The sequence below is a fragment of the Poecilia latipinna genome, unplaced genomic scaffold, assembly GCF_001443285.1.
Source record: "Poecilia latipinna isolate Pla-1442-1.1 unplaced genomic scaffold, P_latipinna-1.0 Scaffold144, whole genome shotgun sequence".
NCBI lineage: Eukaryota > Metazoa > Chordata > Actinopteri > Cyprinodontiformes > Poeciliidae > Poecilia > Poecilia latipinna.
The window spans coordinates 151,559-177,295 of NW_015112760.1; the positions used below are offsets into that span (position 1 = coordinate 151,559).

At 39.5% G+C, this 25,737-nt stretch overlaps 1 protein-coding gene across 1 annotated transcript in view; it reads left to right on the forward strand.

The window, feature by feature from the left end:
• Positions 1-11,322: 11,322 nt before the first annotated feature.
• The window catches only part of tbx21 (T-box transcription factor 21), a 29,529-nt gene continuing 15,114 nt past the window's right edge, over positions 11,323-25,737 (forward strand). Inside the window, exon 1 of the mRNA XM_015029086.1 lies at positions 11,323-12,198. Coding sequence (XP_014884572.1) covers positions 11,651-12,198 — 548 coding nt within the window. The 5' untranslated portion in view covers positions 11,323-11,650. The remainder of the gene's footprint in view (positions 12,199-25,737) is intronic.

The window sequence follows — 25,737 nt, forward strand, 5'->3', positions numbered from 1 at the left end:
TGTCTGGCTGTCTGTCAAACATCAAAAACGACTTAGTTTTCCGACACTGAAACAAGTTTAATCACTATCTTTCACTGCATGGATGTGGCTCAAATGCTTTATTACTGGCAAACCACACACACACAGTAAATTTGAGCCATCTTTGGTTCAAGTTTAGTTTTGAGCCAAAGATGTAGAGATTCATCTTGTTGAAAATCAAAATCGTTCTCTCCTGGTCACTCATGTTACAACATACTGTAGAAAGGTCAGAAGCCATTTGCGACTAAACCCTAAACCACACAACTATAACCAGATGGGTTTTATCAATTAGGCTTGGTGGGAAAACATGACTTCACTCTCTAAAGTATTTTCATGTGCTCGGTTTTTAATTCGCATTTTTCAGTCAGTAGCTGATCTCAGAACCACCTGACTTGTACAGTAGCATCCAGTGCAGTGAGCGTAGCTTTTAGTGATGATTTCTTAATGTAGTGGCTGAGTTTGCAGAGTCTGGATGAGGGTAGGAAAAGGGTAAGGGAAGCCTAGCATTGGTTTTCTGAGGTGAATGTGATCATGAAGCAGGCGCGAGGAATGTGAGGAAATGCACAGCTGCCCTATTTTATCATGTCTGTGTGCTGGGCTGTCTGTCTGAGTAACATAAAGCTGGCAGTGTTTTTGCCTCCAAAGAGTCTGGAGCCCTCAGTTGCTCAACTTAACGTGAACCTAATGTCTTTTATAAAAGTTTTAAACCACCTTTACTTTCTTTACACAATGCCTTTTTTTATCCCTTTAGACGTTAGCATTCTTTAAGTGGTGCTGTAAATTAAATCATGGATGAAAAGTTCACAATAAAAAGTTTTCTTGCTCATAAGTGAGGCGAAATTGTAGCGAGAGATCGTTAGGCAGATTGGTGTGGCAGATTGACTGAATTTCAGGGTTAGTCTATCTCGGTCATCCAGAAAATAGAGCCGCTGTTCCTCCACACTGAGAGGATCCAGATAAGGTGATTCAGGCAGTTGCTTGGGGTCCCTTCTGGATGCTTCCCTGATGAGGCGCCGGTCCCACAGGCATGGGAACGTTTTGGGATTCCCCCGGAGGAGCTGGCCCATATGGCTGGGGAGAGGGATGTCAGGGCTTCTCTGCTTAGGCTTCTGACCCTGAAACCCGACCCCGTATGAGGCAGAAGATGATGGATGGATGGATGGATGTACAAGGAAATGTAAATTACTGCATAAACATATACCCCTTTCAAAGTGTCTGACCTAAGTCAACAGGGGTCCAGGTAGTTGATGCTAGCAGAGTCAGTGAAATTGAGATTACCTGGGAACAGTTGATATGGGTCAAATAAATATGTTTTACAGTATAATACATGTGCTCTATATTTGTGTTTGTGAGATCCTCTCAGGTGTTTACCAGTGTTCCTGCTCCAAACGCAACATTAAGGCAAAAGTAGACTGAAGTCGACTTGAAGAAAATATGTTTAAAATTTTTGTTAGGGAGTGTAAAAGGTTTTCCAACTTAGAGTTGAGCTAAATCCAACTGTAGGAAATTGAAGGAGTGTGAAACGTGTCCAAATCTGCCCCAACTGAGTGATTAGGCAAGTGGAAGACACCTAAAACCAGTGTGAAATAGTTAAAAGCTTCAGTGGCTCACATGGGACAGGATATACGCACACAGCAAAGATTCTTTCCAAGTCAAAACTGTTTGAAATCAGGGAAACATGAGCATGAAGCAGACATAATAAAGGATGTTTAGATTGGACATCACAAATTGTGTATGCCTTTGCAACAAGGGAGTGCTATTTCTTAGAAGAAGTGGTGTCTGTGAACAAGAGTTGTGTTTGTGTTTGAAAGACCATCCCAGAGTTGTGTTCTTATGAATACACGATGCCCTTGCATCCCTGTCATAATGTATATACAGCCATATTCTATGGTTTTGCACAACATTGATAGGATCGGTGCCAATTTACTGACATACAACAATTATCTGTGATCATGCAACAAAGATTCATCCTCTGAGCATGATGTGACACCACTTGTATTCGGTCCAAAACCTACGGCTGCCTTTGCAAGGGACAATGAACCCCTAGTGCAGCTGATGACAGTTGTTAAGCTACAGTGCTGGATGTCATGGGGTGTTGTACTAAGTCCAATGCATGTGTCTAGAGTGTAGTGTAGAGTGTCATGGTTTCTCGAATGCTTGGCACAAAGTGCAACAGTCTTCCCTTGAGATGGTCTGTCTTAGGCGACTGGGACCTTAATGGGGCATGTGTTACTGTCCTATATTAGTATTCGTATGTTCCAACATCAGGCCAGTAAGACTTCTGCAACTCTGCTTCTAGCAAGCACCGTCGGGTGTGGCAAAAACCGTGCGTTGCTTCAAACGTCCGCCTACTTGAGAATGACCGGGTGCTATCTTCTGATGGCTACCTCCAGCATGTCAGAGTACGATGTCAGAAATCCAATCATTAACAGCCTCCAAAAAGCCAGAAAGTTCACACTGGCTTTTGACTTTCATACCACACAAAAATGGGGCCGTTTGTGTTCTTGATGCACGGTGGTCATGTTTGTTTCCACAAGTCAGGTCTGACTGTCTTAAGTTCACCTCAAGAGCAGATTTCAAGATCATAAATAAATAGGTCTCCAAAAATCTGCATCTGCAACAGTATTTTTACTGTTGAATTTGAAATTGCAGGTGTGTAGATTCAGAGAGAGGCTCTACAAATTAAACTTTCATTGGAGGAGTAAAGCTTAGCTCTGTAAGAAAAGCATGAAGTTTGTCAGAAAGAATGTAGGCAAAGACCAGGACTTCACAGATCATTTCTGAATGGATAAGTCTAAAACTGAATTATAGGGCCACGAAAACGGAGAATACATTTGGCACAAATATAACACAAGTAAACCATTCCCTGAAAAAGAATGTTGCACCATCTATGAACCACAGAGCTGGAAGTTTCACAGTTTGGTTAAACTGGCAGGATAATGCAACCTGTCTCAAAGCACAGATCCTCTCGATCTGGTTTCTGGAACGTACCAACATGGACTCTGCAGTCATCAGCTCTCGCTCCAATGTGGAACCTTTGGATGTGGTGGAACCCGAGATTTGCATTACAGATGTGCAGCCGGCAGATATGCAACAAGTGTGCAATGCTGCTGCGTCACCATAGGTCAAAATCTGTTAGGAATGTTTCTGAATCCTTGTTGAAGCCACGCCACAAAAATTAAGCCAGTTCTGAAGGCAAATGCAGGTCCAACAAATACTAACAAGATGTGCCAAATGAAGTGGGTGTTGAGTGAATTTAGATCGGTCTCTGTTCCAAAACAAATAATTCAAATGGGTGAATAGGGTCCACAGCATGTAATTAGGTTCTGTAGAGGCTCGCTAATGACCTACTGATTTAGATCAAGTCATTTTAACCAAGGATTTATCTAAAAATATCCAGAATATGCCCCCGCTCCCCCAGGCCGGAACGGGACACCACCGATTTAGTCAAAGTGTAAATATTTTTCTTATGAGACTGACATACTAATTCAGAACAACATAACTGGCAAGCTGATGCCCCTTCTTGTGAGTCACAAAGATCTTTTCAGACACAATCATCACATGAGATGCATTTATAACACAAAGATCGCTGATGTCAAACACTAATCCGGCTGCCATACTTCAAATTATATGGACTGTTGAAAACCATTGAGAAGTTCGTCAGTGACGCTACGACTAAGACGCGACTTCATACGTTTACAGATGACCTTTTGTGTCTTCACAGGGGTCAGTTGAAGTTGAGAGGTCAAGCACAGAGTGCCAACTGTCCCATTACTCACACATAACACAGCACCCTACACCTCCTCCCTCATCTCCAACCAGCACTTGGTAGATGTGGTAAGTGTCTGAAGAAGTCACACCGCGACATGTGTCAATGGAGATGTCCATGATCTCCGCCGGGGACGTGACGTCACCTCGGAGGTTTTCCTCAAAAGGTCACCTAGGAGAACAAAGCTCCACATGCTTAAGTGGATTTCTAGCAGGATTACAGGCTGCCCAGGCTGTTTCTGTCTCCCAGCCCCGATCTGCACTGGGTGAGGAGGCGTACCGCCGCAGTTTGCTGTTTGACCTGTTAATCGTGATTTCCAACCAGAACTAATCGGAGAGAACGAAGAAAGACAGAAAGATGTAAATTAAGACCTGGCGTCGGTAATCAAGAGGGGCTGAGACTGAGCTTACCTTTTTCCATTTCTTTTTAAAATATTTGTTAATGTCTGAAAAAACAAGTTTATGCTTTAAAGGACACCTTTTCAATATATATCTAGACTTCTAGTAATGGTCGAAAATTGAAATGAGTAAAAAAAAAAAAAAAAGCTCTCAGGGAGAAGATGGTGAAATCATCACTCACTGAAACTTCCCTGTGCGCCTCAAATCACATTGTGACGTCTTCGTTTGTCTCTTGCTTTCAAAACAAAATGATAGGTTTCTCTCATCTGAAAAGAAGGTTTTTGACCACTGAGCAACAGTTTTGTTGTCTGGCCAGTTAAATGATGGGGTGGTTTCACGTCAGAAATGCGACCGTTGCAGCACCTGTCCTGGATCAGAAGGTGTAGTAATCCTTGAAGCAGCTGATGGTCCACACCTCATGAATCTTTATAAATGGACTTTGTTTCACTATCTTCTTAAGGCTTCAAACATCCCTGCTGCCTGTGTATTTTTTTTCAATCACAGTTTGTTTTTTTTTATCAGTTTTTTTTTCCTACACTCAACTTTCCAGTAATACAGGTCGCCCAACCTACTTCTGAAAGATGCCAACAGCCATTTCACCCCTTATCTGTTGCAAAAGATAATATTTCTGTTAAAAATATTTTTGTTGATCTGAAGTAAGACTTATGAGAAAATACATTTAAATTTTATATTAACTTTGAACTATATTCTTCAGATTAAACAGTAATAAATGCACGAAACATTTCACTCTGTGTAACGAGTTTCACATCTTAAAATGGTTTAGTGAAATAAATAAACTTTTCCAGGATATTAAAATTTTCCTTAGTTTAAGTAAAACATGTAAATTATTACTGCAATATCACAACTTAAGATAGTTTACATTGTAAATACATCACAATATTGTAAATATATTTAGTGAAAGTACTACTTTAAGCAAATACAATCAGAATTTTAGCTAAAATGAGAAATTACAGTTGAGACCAAAATCTGTACTGACGGTTTTGTAAAGTAGCTGATTTTCCATTAAAAAAAAAAAAAAGCACCATCAATCTCCTACCGCTTCCTGTCGTCGTCTTTGTCTTTTCCACCAGTAGTAACGTTCGGTTGTTGATCACATGACTGTGTGATGGGAGAAAAGTGTTTCCATTGAAGTTTTGCGAAGTACACTAATTTTGATTCCACCAAAAAGCCACCTCATCCTATTGTAATTTATCAAAATACCTAAGTTGTTTTTCTAATTTGTATATTTTCTGTAGTTAGTGCAATCAGAACTATTGCAAAACCTTAAACAAACGCATTACTTTTTTTTAAACCACTGAATGTCTAACAGACCCAATAATTCAGCAACTGATCCAGACATTTCAGATTAACAATAAGCACCCGTCAACATCGCTGCTTGAAGCTCGTTTTGCTGGATTGTCATTTGAGCCCTGAGAGTACAGCTGCTGGCTTGGTGTTCCCCTCGATGGCTGAGGATGTCTGGCAGGACAGAAAGCCACCCAGCATTGATTACTGGTTAATTATAGGGCAAGGAAGTGGCAGCTTGTTTGTTTCTGGGTTGCTGAGGAATACATTTGCACTTCACCAAGAGTTTATAAGCTATTGGGTGCAAATTCCACCGAGCTCTAAGTGTTATCTTTTTCCAATTTCACTCTGTGTTGAGAACTCACAAGATCTTTCCATTTACTCCTTGCCCACTTATTTCCACCACCCTCTGCTTTCGCAGTCTCTGTGGGCGGTGCCTCCCTGAGCCCCCTTTCGCACCCATTCACAGATTTGAATAAACATATGTTATGCTAATTATGAGCCTGCCTCAGACAGGAAAATGTTTTTTCAGGCTGTGTCTGAGTCTTGGATCCAACCAAAACAATCTGTTTACAATCTGCATGGTGACTGTCAGAGGTCTCCACCTCAAACCTGCATCTAATGCCTCTTTAACGACCCCTGGTCCGGACCAAACAACCCGACTGAGACCCACTTTTTAAGGTGGTGAGATTCGGTTCTGGTGTGAATACAGAGATACAGCAAACTAACTACAGGAAATATATGTTGCTTTGGGCTTCACAAGCCACCGCTGCAGGGCACTATGGTAAAAATGAGCCCTGCAGTCCTGCTAAAGCTACTACTGCATGCAGTGACTGCACTGAAATCGTACCTGATATGTCATTTTATGTTTAGTAATGCTGCTGCCAGCATGTTGTGGGTAGTAAGGGCACCCAGAGCATCTCATCTCATTCAGCTCGGAGCACGCATGTCATGGCACCGTTCCAAAATTAATATCACATTGCAAAACCTGCGTTGTAAGAGCTGTTCTCAACATTAAAAATGCCACTGCAATTTCCATGTTTCCATGTTTGTTTTCTTTTCGGGTGTGTGACCTGTCCTGTTTCCATCGTTTCTGTCCAATGGGAGCAATGATCTTCACCTGCTTTGCTTTTATAAATTATAAACCGCTTGCAAATAAGCACAATGAACTAAAGAAAAAGTCCACTTTTGGTCTGGATGAAACAAGCGAGCCAAAAGATTTTCTAGTGTGTATACACCCTAAAACTTGTTGTAATGGACTGTAATTATTTTAAATAAATGTTTTAATTAATTTTTAAATTAATCACTGTGTTGGTTGCCACTAACCTTAGGTGGACAGTCATCCCAGTTGTGCCACTCTTTCCATTTCCAATTGATGAACTGAATAGAGCTATAACTGTATTGTTTCTAACCTCACCCTACTTTGACTTTCTCCACAAATGTATCTCTGACCTGCATGTTCTTTGGTCTTCATGATGCTGTTTGTACTACTACTAGTCTTGAGTAGTTATATGGTTGCTGCCATTCTGGAAGCAGCCCAAGGGTTTTGTTGAGGCTGATATATTGTCGCCTAAATGTTACTGTCATCAAAGCACGAAAGTAATCGTTGCCAAAACATTCCCTCTTGTGAGAAATCTGCTGTGCATGTCTCTATGTGATGACAACATCCCAGTTTTCATTATTTCTGGCTGCAGCAAGCGCCAAACTGGTGCTCCAGTGAAATGAACGCCACTGCTTGACCGGTAGACGGGGTTTGATTTGTCGCTCTGTGACAGGTCCACCATGCCCACCCACCTCGCTGCGATGTCGGAAAACGGATATTTAAGGCTGAGGGGTTAGGCACTCAGAAGTCAGTTGACTTAAAACAGAGATGCTGACCAAGACAATAACATAGCAACTCAACTCTCAATATTGTGCTGCTAGGGTTGATTGCTTGTGAAAATTTTATTAAAACGAGGTTGACGGCAATGACAAATAGCTATGCTGTTAACATAGTGAACATTGTGGTCATGTTTGCCTCCTCGGGTTTCCGATGGGGGTCAGAAGGTCCTCCCAGTGCAGATTCAGCAGGAACATGCAGTAAACTAGGTGGTGTCAACTTGAAAATTTACCCTTTACCTAATTTCAGGGTTAAATGATTTCAGTGCCTTTCAAGGACTTCTGGGATATATAACGTTGAGGTTCGCGCTGATCTGAAGAGGCAAGAGGGATGAGGTCTGAGGGACACTGCTGGAAAAGCCCAAAGGTAATCTGCTGTCAGGATTAGTTACGGTACAGCTACTGTGCATTTACTGTAAACTTCTGGCGTCTATAGCTGCCAATATTTGACTACATTTGCAGGATTATTTCTTAGACTGTGACCATCGGAAAAGCAAGTGGTTTCAAAACAAAAGTCCAGTTCAACTCCAGAAGATCCACAGGTCAGAATAAGCAGGTTTACAAAACAGAAACAGAAATCGAGTCCATCCAAATGACCAGGACTATTTAAGTATATCAGCTAAAATGTTGCAAAGACCCAAAGTAAAAACTTTTAAAGTTTCTCAGAATTGTCCAAGGTCACTTCAAGAAAAGCCTCAATGCTTCAAAACGTTATTCAACCAAATGTTTCAGAATATAAGATGATGGCATTGCTAACATATTCACACCCCGATGTCATGTTACAACCATAAACTTCAATACATGTCATTAGGGTTAGGAAAGAACTTTACAACCTTGAACTGCAAATATATTTGTTTTCTACTTTGATCACACCTCAAGGCAACTGATTTTATTTAATGGGTGTCAGGATAAAGGGGGATAAATGCATACATGTGTCCTTTTCCATCCACTTTGTCAGCATGTTCTACTCGGTGTTGGTCTTTCACATAAAATGCCAATAAAATACAATGTGGTTTGTGGTTCACGGGCTATGGAGACTTTTGTGGAAGCTAATGTTTTCATGCAAAATTTTACAGAGTCGCAACATGCCCTCAATTTTAATGGAGCTGCACTCAAGGGGTCGTGTTAATGAAGACATTAGGACATGTGATGATAACCCTGTATATAGCCTGTCGAAGCTGCTCAAAAGCCAACAACACTAACTTTTACTGCATTCTGTTGCATCTCATAACCCTTTACGTGAGTGTTCAGTTTCCAGCACTGAGGATGAGCAAGAAAGTATTTATAACTCCTGCTCACCGACTCAGCGTGCCTCCGTGCTACACTCATTACAAAACAGCCCACCAGCTGCAGCTTTTTTGCTTCAGAAGATAATGACCAAAATTCTCAAGATTAAAAGACACCAAAACACAGTCAGAAGCAGCTGACCTGCTCCTGACACAAAATGAAAGCTGATTTCAGCTGAACGAGGTGACTGCCTGAGGCCTCGAACCGGAAGCAGGGAGAGCGGAGCAGAGGAAGTGCCAGCCCCAGGACGGGGGGTGAAGGGGGTTGGTGGACACGCCTGGCTGGCCGTGGCAGCGACCGTGTCGCTCACACCGTGGCCCCCTCGCCACCCGTGTCAACTCTGATGACTTCAGCGGGCGCCCTTGTGAGCTCACCTTGCTAGGAGAGACGCAGGAAGTGGGATCAGAGCCGTGACAGTGTCGAGGGGCTTTGAGTGTGTCATACCTGCTCTGGAGGTGAGAGGGGGGTGAGGGGGGTGAGGGGGGTGGAGTTGCCCATGATTGTGTGTGCAGTCCAATACATGCAGCTGCTAATACCCCAGGGTTATCTGTTTCATCTGTGTTTATGAAGCAGATCCTCTGTCCAAGCTGCAGTCAACTCAGAACAAAGTCTAGAGCAGCACAGCTTATTACTGCATCAAGAGCCAAACCACTTTCTGTTTCGGCCAGATCACACAGTCATGGTCAAAAAAAAAAGGGTACACACCCTCTGTCAGTCGTAAATGGTCTGGGTTTCACCAGGCTCTAAAACTGTTTAAAGTTAACCTCAAGAGTAAAAACAACAGATTCTCAGCCGGCGAGCAAAGATCAAGCCCCAGAATATAAAAGGCGCTCTTTACCTTTTTTTTTGCCATGACGGAGCAGGTGCATCTGATTAAATCAGAACATCTATTCAAACAGTGAAACTCACAATATGCTGTCATTACTCACAGAGTGGGCTTAATGCTTTTCCGTAGAAGGAACCATGATGTGCTGTGAAATTTCCTGGCAGACATCTGACTGTTCAAACTTCACATTAGACCTGAGGCAACTCTGCACACTTCCTACAAACTAGATGTCCACAAAAAAAAAAAAAGGCAAACTTTGCTGTCATTTGAAAAGAAGATTTTGGAAATAGGAGCAAAAGTCCAGTTCTTTTTCTTCTTAAGCCCAGACATTTCTCAGGTGTGGCTTCAAGAAGCGCAACACTTGCAGACGATGACCTGGATTCCTTTGTGGCTTCTGAAGCTCTGATTCCAGCTGCTGTTCAAACTTTGTTCTCCCCAAGACTGAATGTGTTTTGCTTCACAATCCTCTCGGGGATTACGATTGCCCCTGTTGCTTGGGTACCTTTTACCTTCCACTAAATTTTCCATTATTATAACTGGACACAGCTACACTGATGGAAAATATCAGTCATTAAACTTCCTCAGTATTGTGAAGGCCAAATGACGGCAAGAGCTGGATTTTCATCTACTGTCATAAATAAGTAAATAAAATTAGCACAAATAAAACTTTAAATAAATTGCTTTGTTAGTTTCACTTTTTAAACTGAATGGATAAAATAACTCAACTTTTTAGTGGTATAATTCACCGAGTTGTGTCTGTATGTGATTAGTTGCAATTGAGAAAAAAATAAATAAATAAATACATTTTTCTAATATCAAAAACGTTGATTTGTCCAGCAATGAAAATGATTATGAAAAACTGTCAGGAATGTTTGAAAATGACCATATCCAGGCTTCATCGTGGATTTTCTGATTCTGGTATTTACTGTAATATTTCAAAAGATTCAACTGTTAAAAGTTTTCCATGAGGTCTTGACAAATCCTTCAAAAATGTCAGGTTATTTTTAAATACCTCAACGATTTTAATTATACTGTTTGTAATATTATTTATTTGTTTTAAAATAATAAAACTAAAGCAAGAAATAGACAAGAAGGTCCTTTCGGAAACATTTTAGATTTTTTTTTTTTTACTCAGTTTTCTTATTTTCCAGTGAAATCCATTATTTCTTGCGCAAATTTACAGAGCAATATAACCGATGTCATTATCAATGGTTTAATAGTAATAATGGTAATAAAGCAATAAAAGAGCTTGTTCTTCTTCTTCTTCTTCAGGTGCATCGGAAGTCAAATGGAAAGCGAAAATCAAATTTTCTGATTCAGTGATGATTCAACCTGTCGACTGGTTTATGGAGAGGAAAAACTAAGAAGGAGAGAAACACGGCCACAAAAAAGACAAAAAGGTAACTGAAAGAGAGTGGGCGATTATTGTTTGTGTAACCCAGGCATTCAGTCAGATTACAATAAATCCCAGTTTTCAACGAATTAACATTAAAGAGAGGATGGCTGCCGTCAAAAAGGACGACGATTATAATTATTAAAACGCGCAGATGTCTCGTAGGAGCGCACGAACTGAGTTGGAGATAAGTTCAGAATGCAAACTGCATTTAATCGAATTGCGCAAAGTGGGTGTTGCGCAATTTTAAATCCCTGTTGTGTTTAGATTAATTAGAAACAGTTTCTTGAGGTGTTCGAGTCCATCATAGTGTGTGTGTGCCAGTGAGTGTGTATGTATTATAATGAAGAGGAGGGGTGGCTCTTTCATATCTGGAGCCTATCGCGTCCTCTCTGCGCACTCCTGACACTCCTCCAAAACATGACCACTTAATATATGTATGTCACAGGTTAAAAAGTGGAGCATGTGTTTGAGTCACTGTTGGAGTCAAATAAAAGACACTCACCCACTCTTGTAGTAGTAAAAAGAAAAAAAAGAAAAAAGCTAAAGTTTGGTGTGAACGGAGCGTGTGAGAGATGTTTTCACCTCTGAGCGGCGGACAAGTTTAAATGTGCCGCATATCAGAGCGCTTTCTCTCCTAGGTGAGGATAAAACAGTCCAGATTCTGCTGCTTTTGTTGTTATTTTTCTTCTTTCTTTTTTTTCTCTCTCTTCCTTTTTACTGGCAGTCTGAGTTAAGCTTATGACTTTTGACACACTCGGGGAGCGACGCTGCAAATGGGCGGCATAGGTGGCAGCCTCTACCTCAGCATGTTGAATGGGACTGAAGCGCAAACTCTCGGAAAGAGCGTCGACATCAGCAGCCACCTCCACCGCGGCGGCAAGGATCTAGCCGAGTTTAAGATGGGCATCCAGGACGCCCGCTTCTACTATCCGGACTCGGTTCAGGGCGGCCAGGACCCTCTCACCCTGCCCTACCACACGGAGCAGACAGTGGGGGGTTACGGGGCGCAGCCCGGCAGGTTTTACGCGCAGACCCTGAGCGGCTGCCCCTACGGCGGCGTGCGCTCTCCGCAGAGGAGCGGCGCCGGGCAGGGATACGTCCCCGCGGCGGGAGAGGGTTTCCCCACTGGAGGTAAAGACCCGGTGTACTCCCCCTCTGCGGAGAACTACCCGGCGGGCTTCCAGCACGGCTACCAGCGGCCTCTCTACCCTTTACCTGGGCTGCAGGTGTGCGGGAAGACCCAGGTTCTGCTAAATAACTACCCGCTGTGGGCCAAGTTTCACAAGTTCCAGACCGAGATGATAATCACCAAGCAGGGCAGGTAGGTCTCACAACCACTGCGCACATATGAAAGTTTATGCAAAGAAACATGTGGAGGAAATTACACATTTTGCACTTTACGACTTCACGTTGGAGGTTTTATCTGTTCAGAGCCGTGCAGACGGAAATACCATCACTGGTCAGGTGTTAGAACTGTTGCAAACTTTTTGTATTTTTTATTTTTATTTTTTTTAAGTGTTACTTTTTGAGATTGATCGCTTATAATTAACAAAGATTTCCAGTTTTGATCTGTGCCAAATTCAGGCCAGACATAAACCAACTTTCACAGCTTTGCTAACTCTTAGGAGCGTCAGTGCAAGTCAAATACTTTTTCTTTGCCACTGAACATTTTTGAGGTTTTATTTTTAAGGGTGAAAAATGCTTTTGTGCAAGAGAAAATGATTTAAATTAGCTTTATAATTGCTCGTGTTACCTCTTCTAAAGAAGTTAAGCCATTTGTAAAAAAAAAAAAAAAAAAAAGGAAAAGAAAGAAAGAAAGAAAAATCAAACATTGCTGCTCAGTCATCGATGAGCACATCCGAGACAGAAGAAAAGCCTAATAATAATGAAACCGCCACTACTGCGGTGAGTTAAAATGTTAAAACTGATGTCAAAGTTGTGATAAACACTGGGGAAAAAAAAGAAGAAGAAATGTTTTAGTTGCAGGGCAGAGGAGAAAGAAAAACAGAGAAAGAGAGAGAGAGAGGTAGAGAGAGACGCTGGCGGGCTTCTCTGCAGGTCACCGAGCATTAAGATGCAACCACGTCGATGGGGATTAATTCTCTAATACGCGACACTTGTGTTTGACAGAAGGTTTCAGGCCAAAGGTTTCTCATGGCTCAGATCTGTGCATAAAATTTTTTTGAAAAAACAAATCCATGTCACCATGACAGCACAGTGATATTCTAGGCATATCTGCAGAGGCCTCTTTTGTTTTTTGTTTGTTTGTTTGTTTGTTTTTTGTTTGTTTGTTTTTTGGGGGGATGGAGGGGGGTAAAATAAATTTCATGCAAAGGATTAAAAAAACTTCTTTTTTTTAGACAAATCAAAGAGCAATTAAGGTCTTGCAGCTCTTCTTGCAGAATAGTCCCCTTTGACCTTCTTTGCTTGTGTCTTTGCTTTCTGGTTGAGTGCAAAAAAAGAGCTGTAGAAGTGGAGCACAGTTCAGGCTCCTCTTTGAAGTCAACAAAAGCTTCTTTTAAATGTACGAGTGCCATTTGCAATACCTGAACAAAGAAATCAATACAACACTGGCTGAAATCACCTCTCACTCTTACACCTGAACCCCATGTTTCCAAGGGCTGTGATGTCCCAGTTGTTTCTGATCAGCGGGATGTCAGATTGAGGAATCTTTGAAAGCAGTTTTTTTTTTAAGCATCACAATTGAAAAAGGGGATGGAAGATGCACTTGCAGACACACTCAAAAGTAATGCAACAATAAACCGATTTAATGGTTAATCTGAAGAATTCCAGCGTCCCACATTTGGGTTGAGCAACATTTCCTGAAGTCTTTTCGTCTCCTCCCACTGTCCATTGGCTCTTAAAGCAGGTAGTGGTTAAAATATCCCACTTGAAAATGGGTCACATGCACAGCAGATGTCAACACTCTGTATTCTTTCTGCTTGTTAGAGAAGAAAAAAATGCATAACAAGCAGTACACTCTATTGAAAAATGCAGATTTTTAAATGTATTTGAGGCGTATTCAGATTTTGATTATACATTGCCAGTACAGCAACAAAAAAACAGTATTGTAGTTGTTCTAAAACTTGCAAGCAATGAAAAATAACTAACTGTTGTGCTGATAAGAGAAAAATATTTTAATCAGAGAAATCGATTTGTTTTTCTGTTGTTTTTTTCTGTTAAAATTCAAATGCAATGTATCGACGCTACTCAAGCTGGACATTGCAGCAGTTCTGATGTCATTCAAAATATGCTGGGAGAAAATATCGCGGGGGTGGGGGGGTTTGTTGTTGTTTTTTTTTTTGGTTTTTTTTAGATTTTCAAGCATATTGGCAGACAACCCTCGATTCCCATGTATGCTCCTGAAAAAAAAAATCTCAGTTTCCACTAAGTTTGTAAAGATATTTCCCTCGACCATTCAACCAAAGGAACGACTGGGACAGACTACCACTTAGAGATGTAGGGTTAGCATGAAGGGCAATGAGAGAAGTAGGATTTATACATTTTATCATTTTTTTTATTGTTAATCAACGTAAAAACAGGAAGTATATTATTTTATTTTCTGATATATTATTGCATAATTTAAGCATCACTGACATAACACCCCTTCTCTTTGCTTAAAAAGCATTTCCACAAGAAATAAAATTCAAAAACCGCTGAGTTTGATGCATTCAGATTGCCACCTACTTATTAGTCTATCATATCAGTAGTCCATCACTACTGGTAGTCTATCACGTATTTTATAATTGCAATGATACTAAATCGAGGTATGTTTGAGGATCTTTGTGCACATAAAGTCACTCAGTCTTTTTATTGGGAAACTGTCAACACATTACGAGAACTCATAAGATACTTAAAAAGTCGATTTATTTTTCATTTGGCTACGTTTGTTGCTCTGTCTCTCCTCTTCCTTAGCAGAACATTAAAAAGCTGCAGGATTGATAACTGTTTGTGTGTGTTTGCATGTTAAGAATCAGTGTGAGTTGATGATGCATCAGCTTCTGGATGGAGAGCCCCATGCCTCAGTGCGATATTTAAAACTCTACCTGAAACATGTGCCAGGGGAGGTGGGTGGCAGGGTGTTGGGGTATGGAAATAGGGTTTGGCAATTTTGTTATAATTTTGGTGATTCCTTTTATTGCATCAATGCATATTTTGTGCGAGCATGCAAAGATTCAGGTGAAGATGTGGCTTTTCTTTCCTGTTGTTTCTTGTTATTTTTACCCAGGTGTGTGTGCGTGTGTGTGTGTGTCGGCATGCGTGTGTGCGTGTGTGTGTGTCATTTGACAATGACTCCCCTTGACAGCTTCCTCTCCAGAAACACTCTCTGTGGTCAGAAGATTTTAGTCCACCAGGTCATGTAATTAAAGCGCATTTTTATTTTGAAGGGGCTATTTTTTTTTTTAATAAAAAAAAAGTTGGATTTAAAACAAACATTATCCACAGAGGGCTTTTCAATCCACACGTGAGAAAAAGCCAATTTTCATGTGTGCAAAAAAAAAAAAACCACAGACCTCATATTACGAAAATTTCAATTCCTGACGATGACTGTGCTGTTTGCCTTTTATCTCCTCTCTATAAACAAGAAGCACATTTTCTCAAAAAACGACAAAAAAAAGATTTTAGAGAAGTTGAGCAGAGCAGCACTGACACCGAACCTTTTTTTTTTTTTTTTCCCAATATCAGAGGCAAAATCCTCGTCAAATTTTAATCCTGGGTTCAGGCCTCCAAAGTAATTTTACTGTGATTTCAGAGAGCAGTCCGAGGGTCTGCAATGTTAATCAAAACATCTGCAGGAGGAAGGGTGAGAGAAATGTGAAGGGAAGGGTCAAACGCCAGCGAGGCTTCAGATGGCCACACTGAGGAGCCGAGGCACCTTTGAAGTCCAGGAAGTAAAAGACGAGATTCTCCCTCTCTCTCTCTCTCTTTTTTTTCTTTTTTTCCCTCTGCTTTCTTCACCTGATACATGCAGGGTGCAAAGATCTCTCAGAAGTTTTAACTCATGTACCACACCTGGCCTTTGAAATATAGATGCGTTTTTTTTTTTTTTCGTGACCCCGTGGCAAAGCGAGGGAGAGTTCATTCGCCCTTCTCGCGAGCCAAATTCAGATCACCACACGAGCCGTTGCCATTTCAGGTGCCGTGTGTTTGTGGCAAAGTTCAGGCGTGCTGGGGTGCTGTCAAGGCGCCGTCGTTCGACGTCTGTCGGTGTTTCAAATGCATTCGCTTTGGCTCCAAAACGTAGGATTTTATTCTGGCTTTGGTTTTAGTTGCAGCAGGCGACTAAAACTGAAAGAAGAAAGTGAAATCTTCTCTCCATCGATCATTGCTTTGGCCAGTTTTATGATCCCACACCTGTGGGTGTTTTTTTTTTTTGTTGTTTTTTTTGTTTAATTCAGACATGAGTCAAAAAAAGAAAAGTTTTCCCTGCAGTGCGTTTCTCTGCATTGCAGGGGAAGTTTTGTGGAAAATTATATAGATTTTTTTCTTTTCGCTCTTTAAACTTCAAAGACGTGTGTGTGCTGTTGAAAGAAGGCCCTGAAATTAGTATTTAGGAGCCAAGTGTAGTATTTTTTACGAAATTGATTCTGAAACCCGTGGCTATTAAAAAAGTTAGCACTTATCTCAGAAACCTGCTGCATCAAGTGAAAACGGTGCTGAGTAGATTTTAGCTATAAGTACACTGCAATGAAAGTTTAGGAACTCAGCTAAGATTCAAAAGCAATTTATTTTTCAAGCATTAAATCATAAGTCACATTTTTTTAAAAGTGACGTTTCTGGCACTTGTTTCCTGAATCAGGCTTTGACTAATCTTGTTAATAGCTCATGCTATTAGTAATTACTAATGCGTCGCGTGTTCCAGGAAGGAGAGTGAACTGACTAAGATCTCGCTTTACAAACATGTTTTAGGGAAATAAGGCAGAAATTTGCCACAGGAGGAATCATGCTCATCTGCTCTCTTTGCTCCCCTGAGTCCAAGCAGTGACACACTTCAGTTTGACGTCTGCTCGCTTTGCAAAAGGAAACAATCCTTTGATTTAGTTTGTTCCAAAGAATAGAAGGTGCAAGTCAGTACTGAAGTGAGTCGCCAAGGTTAAAACATATTAATCAGCAAGATCTGACCTAATGTGATCCACGTTCTCAAAAGATGAAACATTATATTCGATAAAAAAAAAGAAGAAGAATCACTTTTGAGCCAAGTAATTGTGTTAGAATTTGTTTTATTTGATCAACATTTTAAAGTAAACTAGAGTAGGTGTGCAACGCTGCAGGTGTTTTCCCACATTTGTGCTAAAATGTTACCAAATGATCGAATAAGGAGGCACGCTTTATATGAATCGACATTTAGGAAGAACGTTTGGAAGTCGTGTTTATTCATCTTCTCGCTCGTTGTCTCAAAAGCAGAAGCGGGACTATTTCAAGGTTTTTGACAGTATGACCAGTCATTTCCTGTTCAGCTGTCTATGTGTGCCTTTGCAGCCTTTTCGCAGAAACATCTAGTGCCAATATTTTCACATAGCCGAGCTGAGTACTTCCTCCTTTCGTGCAAAAAAAACCCACCCCTCCTCTAATAGATGGGTGTTCAAGAGCACCGCAGTTTGAGCCGCAGGCCTATTAATACAAACCTCACTGTTGCTGTTGATCGCAGAGGGAGGTTCTCTATATTTGGTGTCAGTAAGGTCAATAAAAATGCAAAAGAGTTCTAAAAATAATGTTATCTGGAAGCAATTTGACATGAAACGGGAGAAGGCGTGTCTTTGACAGGTACGGGTTTTCTGCGAGCATAAGCTGAAGCCACGCCGCTGCAGTTATGTCTAATAACTCATCAAGTGCTGTGAAACCACCATCCACCCTCTACCTCCTGCTTCGCCCGGGTTGGATGGTGGAGGCACCAGCCAGAGCAGAGAGACCCAGACTCTTGGGTCGGTGCGTAAGGGGGAATCCCAACACAATCCCAGGCTAGCCAAGAAACATGGAGACTTTGATTTTAAAATTCAGTTCAACAGCTGCTGCCTTGGCCACCGTGTGCAAATGTTTGTCTCTTATTATGCACAATGTTAGCTTCATTTTTGGTTAAAAAAAAAAAAAATAAAATAAAAATAAAAAAAAATAATAATAATAATAATAATAATAATAATAATAATAATAAATCAGATTTCGAATCAAAAGTCATTTTTATTCTTATTTTGTTTCTGTGTAGCACATTTAAAGCGTGACATTTATTAAAAGAAAAAAAAATCAAATTTTGTTTCAAATAAGTATTCCGTCTCCAGAAGAATCAATATTTATTTTTATATTTTAGTGAAAATAGTCAGGTTTGAGTGGATATAGAGCTCCTTGTCAACAATTTGAAATCTAATTTCTTTAGAAGGGCATTATTTGAGATAGTAATTTGTAAAACAAATGTCCAACTTTGAACCCAACAAGCACTTCTTGTTTGCAGATTTGAAATTTAGTCTTCAATAAAGTAATGTAGTCACTTGTTGTTGTTTTTTTTGTAATATAACCTAAATATATGTATTTCATTCTTATAATAGTTTAATTTAAGTGGAATCAGAGCTTCTTGTTGCAAATTTGGGATTTGGTCTATATTAAACTACAACAATCACTTTTAATTTTTTAATTAAAAAAACATATATATAAATGCATATATTTAGATGCATATGATGTTTGTGCTTATCATGGATACAAAATATGAACATTTTCAAGGGATATTAATACTTTTGCAGGGCATTGCACAAAACTATAGATTCAACCCCAAGAACTCAAACTTCCCTCTCCAAGGTGAAGCTAAAAGTCAATCCTGGGTCACCAAAATGAACATCCCTTACCTCGTTTCAGCACCACTGCTCCCTCACTTCCTGTGGCAGATATTTTTGCCCGTTCATTAGGCAATGTTTGCTCTCAAAGACACCGATGCCATCAGTCAGCTTGTGTTCACCCCAAGCACTTTAACGGCTTTAGACCTTTAATTGTGACCCATCTGACAGTTGGAAATCTGCAGGAAGTGCTCGCAACCACGAGGACCGAAAGGTATCAAGGACAAATTAAAATTATAATCTCTCGGGACGCGACTCTAAACTGGTGCTTTCGCACTTCGCTGCTGTAGGGACTCATCCTCGGTGGTTTCTGGTCGCAGTTTATCCAGGTGTTAAATGAAGGCAACTGGACTTGCTTCACCTCTCATCCAAAGTCAGTCAATACAGAAACAGGGGTTTGTCTACATGTTAGGGGAGTGATTGTGTCCGGCAGCAGCTGTAGACTGGCATGTTTTCGTCACAGATGATCAAGCGCACGCACGGTGACAAAAACCGGACCTGAGCTCCTGTCCGGATGCATCAAGCGCATGCACTCGTGTGGAAAAGTCCTCTCCCCGGTGAATAGCCGGTGCCTCTTCTCCTCTCAAGCTCCTCTCTCTCATCCCCAGGATATAGTCGTCCCCCTTCACTCTCTCCCTCACCCCCTCTTTACTCTGCCGTTTTCCTTCTCTCTCTCTCTCTCTCTCTCTCTTTCTCTAACCTCACCTTCCCCCTGCGGTTTCCCATACTTTCTGTCAGCTCTCCTCCCTTCCCTCTTTCTCCAGCATCCACACAGTTTATTGTGATTTATTTATTTATTTATTTTTTATTTATTTATTTTTTTTAAATGTCAGCGTCTCTGTATTACTGTCTGGTTCAGCACACTATTATGTCTGGATGCAATCTACGTTTATGAGTCCTTTTGCAGAGATACAAGACATTTGATGGTAACTTTTGTGTGTGTGTGTGTGTGTGTGTGTGTGTGTGTGTGTGTGTGTGTGTGTTTATGAACTGCACAGTTGCAGGTCTGAGCTCTGCTACCACTAAGGCTAGCGGAGCTACATGTAGGCATACGCTGGCTACATAAATGTCAATTCACGTACCATCAAACTAATGATATTGTCATCAGAGAGGAGTCTCATGACTGTACTTCTTTTTTCTACCACAACTCTGAAAATAGCTGCTGCCTCTGCTGCTGCTCAGATGTCTTCACTGTTTTTCAGCTCCTCTGTTCTGTACATAAAACCCAAAGCCCGCCCGCGTATGCAAATACCCCTCTGTGTTGTGTTTTCTATGGTTTCCCCCTATCTCGAGTTCTGATTTCCTATAAAAGGCTCACTATAAGTAAATTGACAATTTCAATGTAGCAAGAACGATAACTGTTCATACACTTTCTAGATTACTTTCACACTCTGTAGGTGGGTTGAGCCATTCATACGGGTTTCTGTTTTCAGTTGTATTAGATGCCGCAGTGGAAGGAGAGCTCTTTCACCTGTTGCACGCCACTAAAGAGCTGCTGGCATGATTGGGTTTCATACAACTATGATTGATCGTTAAACTGGACTCGCTGTGTTGTTGGGAAAACCCAACTGGGACCAGTCAGGGAACAGTTTTCTTTTACCAGTAAATGGCACCGAGCAGATGAGCTGTTCTCGCTCCCTAACAGATTTCTTTTGTTTCTGACTTTGTAGTCATTTTATTGGACGTTTCCGACGATCCAAAAAAAAAAAAAGTCATGTTTTATATCAAAACCAACCTGGGATTATGTGAAAAGGGAATCATCATCTGTGTTAAATAATACAGTAACTGATCAAACACACTATTTGGATAAATGAGTTCAGTTTCACCATCAACATCAAGGCCTGGTTCTGCAGAATCACATAACAGGATGTATTTGGCAGCCTGAAGTGGGCTGAATGAAATTCAGAAACAGATGAGAAGTAACACCAGAAACATTCGTTGTCGGTTCGTTTGCAGGTCTTGAATGTTTTGAGATTTTTTTTTTTTTTTTAGCCTGCTTCGTGTCATCAGACGAGTTCTGATTAAGTGATGTCAAGTCTGACACGATACAGGCTGCTACAGTTGGCTGCTTATGCAATGAGGTCATCATATGAAAACTACATTTTGTATTTTCTCAAGTAATCTTTGATATTTAACTTTAGCAGTGAGAACAAAGCAAAGCGGGGACGACTGTGCGAGGCTAAATGTTTGTGACAACCATAAAGAGATAATAGTTTAAAAGAATAGAGAACACATAAATTCATATAGATGTTTATGAAAAATGTTTGACTTGCAAGAATGCAAACATTAAAAAAAAAATCAGACATTCCAGGAGCCGTGTCAAATTGTCGGTTTGCGACTAGTATCCTTTCTGCAGTGGACAGGCTGATCTCAGTTTGAAGAGTAAGAAAAAATAAAGAGGGAAGCTTACAGAGACCTACTGTCAATCGTGATCAATTCAGAAATTAAGAATTTCCCTGTGCTTTAAATCAAAAGCTAAATCAGTAATGTATAAGAGGTATTGTTTTATTTTGTCTGACTGAGTATGCAAATTTAATAAGGCATTCAGTAAAAATGCTTTACGTCAGAAAGACAGGAAAGGAGATCTTGTATTTAGTTTGACGTGTTTATGTTTGATACTCTCTGAATTGTTGCACTCTTGCGTTGAACAAATAAAGATGTTCTCAGGCTGTTCAACCAACATCACTCGGTTATTGAAAGAGTCTAATTGCTACAATGAATTTTAATATGGTTTATTGTGATACACTGTCTTGATTTTTGTTTTAGGTGCAACAAATTTTCTCTCTGTTTTTTTCCAGAAGCATTTCTAAAATGTCTTCTTATTTTTGGAAAGCCAATATTATGCATACATTTGTACTCTGGATGTACTGTCACATGCCTCAACATCAAGCAAACAGCTGTTTTATTTAAAAAAAATAGTGAGGCATAAAAGTAGTGAAATAATACCCACTGATTCTACTTAAAACATTTTAATTTCCTGCTGTTGAAAACGGTGGAATGTGAACTTAAACTGAACCTGTCCACTGAATCTATCAGCTTGACTCCTCCTGGTGATTTCCATCTTTATTCTTTTAAAATAAGGTAAATGTAACTGCTTTCTACAGCACTATAATACATTTAAAAAAGCAACAACAGCCTCTAGGAAACCATACTTTAAAAATAGAAAAAAAAAAAATATATATATATATATATATATATATATATATATATATATATATATATATATATATATATATATATATATATATATATATGTGTGTGTGTGTGTGTGTGTGTGTGTGTGTGTGTGGTGTTCCTAGCCCTCTAGTGGTCAGAAGATGAATTATTTTTCAAGACAGAATTTGTATTACCATGTGGTAATGTTTTCATTTCCACTCAGTCATGTAAAAACGTTGAGCTGTATTGTGACACAGCATAGCTCTGCTAGTTGTGGCCACAGCAAGCTTGTTTTCCGTCACCTGTGGTTGCTCAGATGCATGTCTGCACCAGTTGGAAATATTAATCAACAGAGCTTCTTCACCAGATCTCCTGCACACAAACACAGACAAAAAAAAAAAAAAAAAAAAAAAAAAAAAAAAAAAAACAGTGCTACTGTTTTGCCTTCTGATCTGCATTGGAAAGCATTGAATTCAAAGCGAAATCTATTGTGTTCATCTCCCTGCTTTATGGAACGCCAGTGTTTGCATCTGGATTTACGCCAACAAAATTCAAGCATCTGCTTTGAATTTTAGAAAATGCAAGTTTTGGTAAAATGGGGGGTGGAGGCTTCGGTTAAAATTATCTAGGAAAGCATCAGAGGCAACTGTGCTTGCTCGTTGTATTTTTAAAGCACTGGAGAAGTTTTATTTGTTAGAGAAAGAGAAACTGTTGTTTTATTCGTTATGCAAAGAGATCAAAGAAAATCTGAATAGTTTGCAGCTAACAGCTGGTGTTACCTCCACTTGGCTGAACATTTCTCCAGCGACCCACTGTTTGCTATCACCTCCTTGTTTTTACGTATCAGAGGAACATTTGGCCCAATCCTCACTTTTAGCTGCGAGATGTTTGAGAGGCTTCTTGCTTGCACAGCCAGTTTCAAGTTACACCACAGCCGATCAATGAAACCAAAATCTGTTGACTCAACCCAGGACTACATTTCTTAGTGTTCAGACGGTCGTTGCTGAATTCACTGGCATGTTTTGGATTATTGCCATGTTGCAACAACCGGTTCTGCACCAACCTAATTATTTTTTTTTCTGATGGTTTCACATTCTCCTCAAGCATTCAGAGATACATGATGGTATTTGTGGCACTTCCTTGCTTTATGGTATTGAACGTACTGTAATGGCGTATTAAGTCATACTCATCCATCCACAGAACATTATTGTAGAAATACTGGTCTTTATCTACATCTCTTGTGGCTAACTTCAGTCTTGCCTTTTTATGTTTTTCTTAGAGAGCATAAGGTTTTTCCCAGCACGCCTCAAGTTAAACTTATACTTGTGAAATCGCTTTTTGATTACGTGAAAAAAGTTTTGCATTAACGGTAATAAGAACGAGGTGTAGGCCATGTGATGAATTTTTATATTTTACGGGAGCTTCTTTTAGCATTTTTGCTAAAGCTGAATTTAAGTTCTTCTGAGACTCAGAGAGTGACACAGTCCTCTTTCTGGATACCTAGTCATACTTTACTGTTTACTCTCATTTTTAACATTCTGTTGCACACCAGATTAAATGTCTGAGGCTTAAATGAGGGCAAACCTTAATCAAAATGTGTGGTTCTGTTATGTGCAAGGATGTAATAGGCTTGTTTGTAATTTCAGCCACTTTAAGTGTGAATAAATCTTCGGTTCTTATTATGTATATGCGTTAGCTTAATTGCTCAATATTGTTGAAATTCATATTAAATATTCATATGTCCAGTTTTGTTTTGTTAGAAAAACACACGGGGTGTTATGGAGTTCCCTAATTTTTCATGTATTTAATTGTAGCCAGGAAAATGAATGAATAGAAATAAATGAGAGATCTAAATAGAAAGGTCGCCCCTCTCTGCAAAGTTATTCATTTGGAGACCATAAATATGACGCCCAATTGAATACTGTTTGTCTGCATTTAAAAATGTACATTTAGACCAACTGGTGACTGCTATAATATTACAACTAATGCAAACTCATTTGCTCTTTGATGAAATTTGCAACAATAAAAATCTTGCTATCAAGGACAGACGCTTCATATTTGTGGATAAACTTTGCTGCCTCTCTGCTTTGTCGCAGCATCATTTAAATGCGATGAATCTCTATCTTGTTTCGAAGCAGCCATTTCCGTAGATTAATGGCGTTTAAGCCTTAGTTTTATCATAAGAGCGCACCTTTTTACTGTAAAGCAGCGAGCCCGTTCACAATGGATCTTATCTACGGCATTTGTTCCACCCACAACAAAGGGCCTCAGACAAGAAATAAAAGGGTGTTGCTGAAAGACGGATTGTTTATGTATCTATCTACATTTTTTGTCCTCCTACAATGACTAAGCCATGCAATCACTTGTACATATCTATTAATTCACACATTAGTTTATATACAACCTCAGAAAACTAGAGGGGTTTCATTGGAGCTGAACTTAATGCCATGAGTTGTGCTGCAGACTCGCTGCATAATGAGCAATGTGTAATCTGAAATAATTAATTCCCCTCCTCCCGTATCAGAAAGAATCAAAAGAAGAGGGAATTACCTCTTACTCATAGCACATTTTTCAAAACCTTGAAAGGTGTTCAATCGCTGTAAAACAGGCAGGTTAAAGGTCAAACATTAGGCCCTGGTATATGCATGTAGTCACTCCAATACGACGCGTGTTGCATCAGACATTGTTATGCTAGCACATTACATTAATCACGAGTAGTAACCTGTATTTTACATAGCCAGTCTTTTTTTTTTTTTTAATCACTGTTGTCTTTAATGGATTGCACATTAGCTTAGTTTTAGCCAAACATAACTTTATATGAGCTGGCATTGCTTTCTTTGAGAAACATTTGCCTATTTCACCTAACAGTCATATATTAACACTACTGTAAAATACGGTCAAGTTGTTCGTCGTTGTGCATATTTGCATTTGTATTTTTTATATGATAATGTTTTTATTAATATATTGTGTGTGCACTGGAGACTGTACTTATTCAATAGCTTTTTCATCATGATAAAAAAGCAATTAGTTTTCTAATTGTGGTTTTCTTATAACTTGTCTAATATGTTAGTATTTTATTCACTTAACCGTAGCTTTGAAAGCCTTAATTCACTCAATATTACAGCTTTATGTCACGATACTTTTTTATATAATGTTGATTCACTAGAGAATATTTAATTCATAATAAACTTTTGTTCAGTATTGTGTATTGGCATAATCTTAATCTGTAAATAATTAGTTTGGGTCTTTTTGAAGCCTTAAAAAAGTACAAAGTTTGTCCAAAAGTTGTATTTTATCTCTATGAAAACCTTCCTAAACTGTTAGTCATGGCATATAAGGTCTGTTTCTATAACATCATTACTAAAGTGTTGTGAATGGAAAATCATATGATACTAGCAGACATTGATCAAAAACATAAAGCCCTGATGGTTATCAAACCGACAAATGAAATTAAACCTGGAAAATTTGTGGTGAAAGTAGATGAATTTAAATAAAACTGTAACAAAAATAGACGTTATTAAACAAAATATCTTTGGTTAAAATTCTTTTTGTACAATTTATTTTTTGTATCTACATGATCCCATTTTAAAAACTCCATAACTTAGACTGTGACTTGTGATCGTTGTCATAAATAAGTGTCAAAACAAAGCATCGCTCTTTCAGAGTTCAGTTCATCTCAAAAAACTTCGTAGCTGCTGCATTTAGATTTATAAAAAGTTGTGTGTGGAAGATAACGTTTCTGTGGGTAAAAAACTGAGACAGCCAGATGACAAATATGAGAATTAAAACAGACTGAGTCATGTAGTTATATATATATATATATATATATATATATATATATATATATATATATATATATATATATATATATATATATATATATA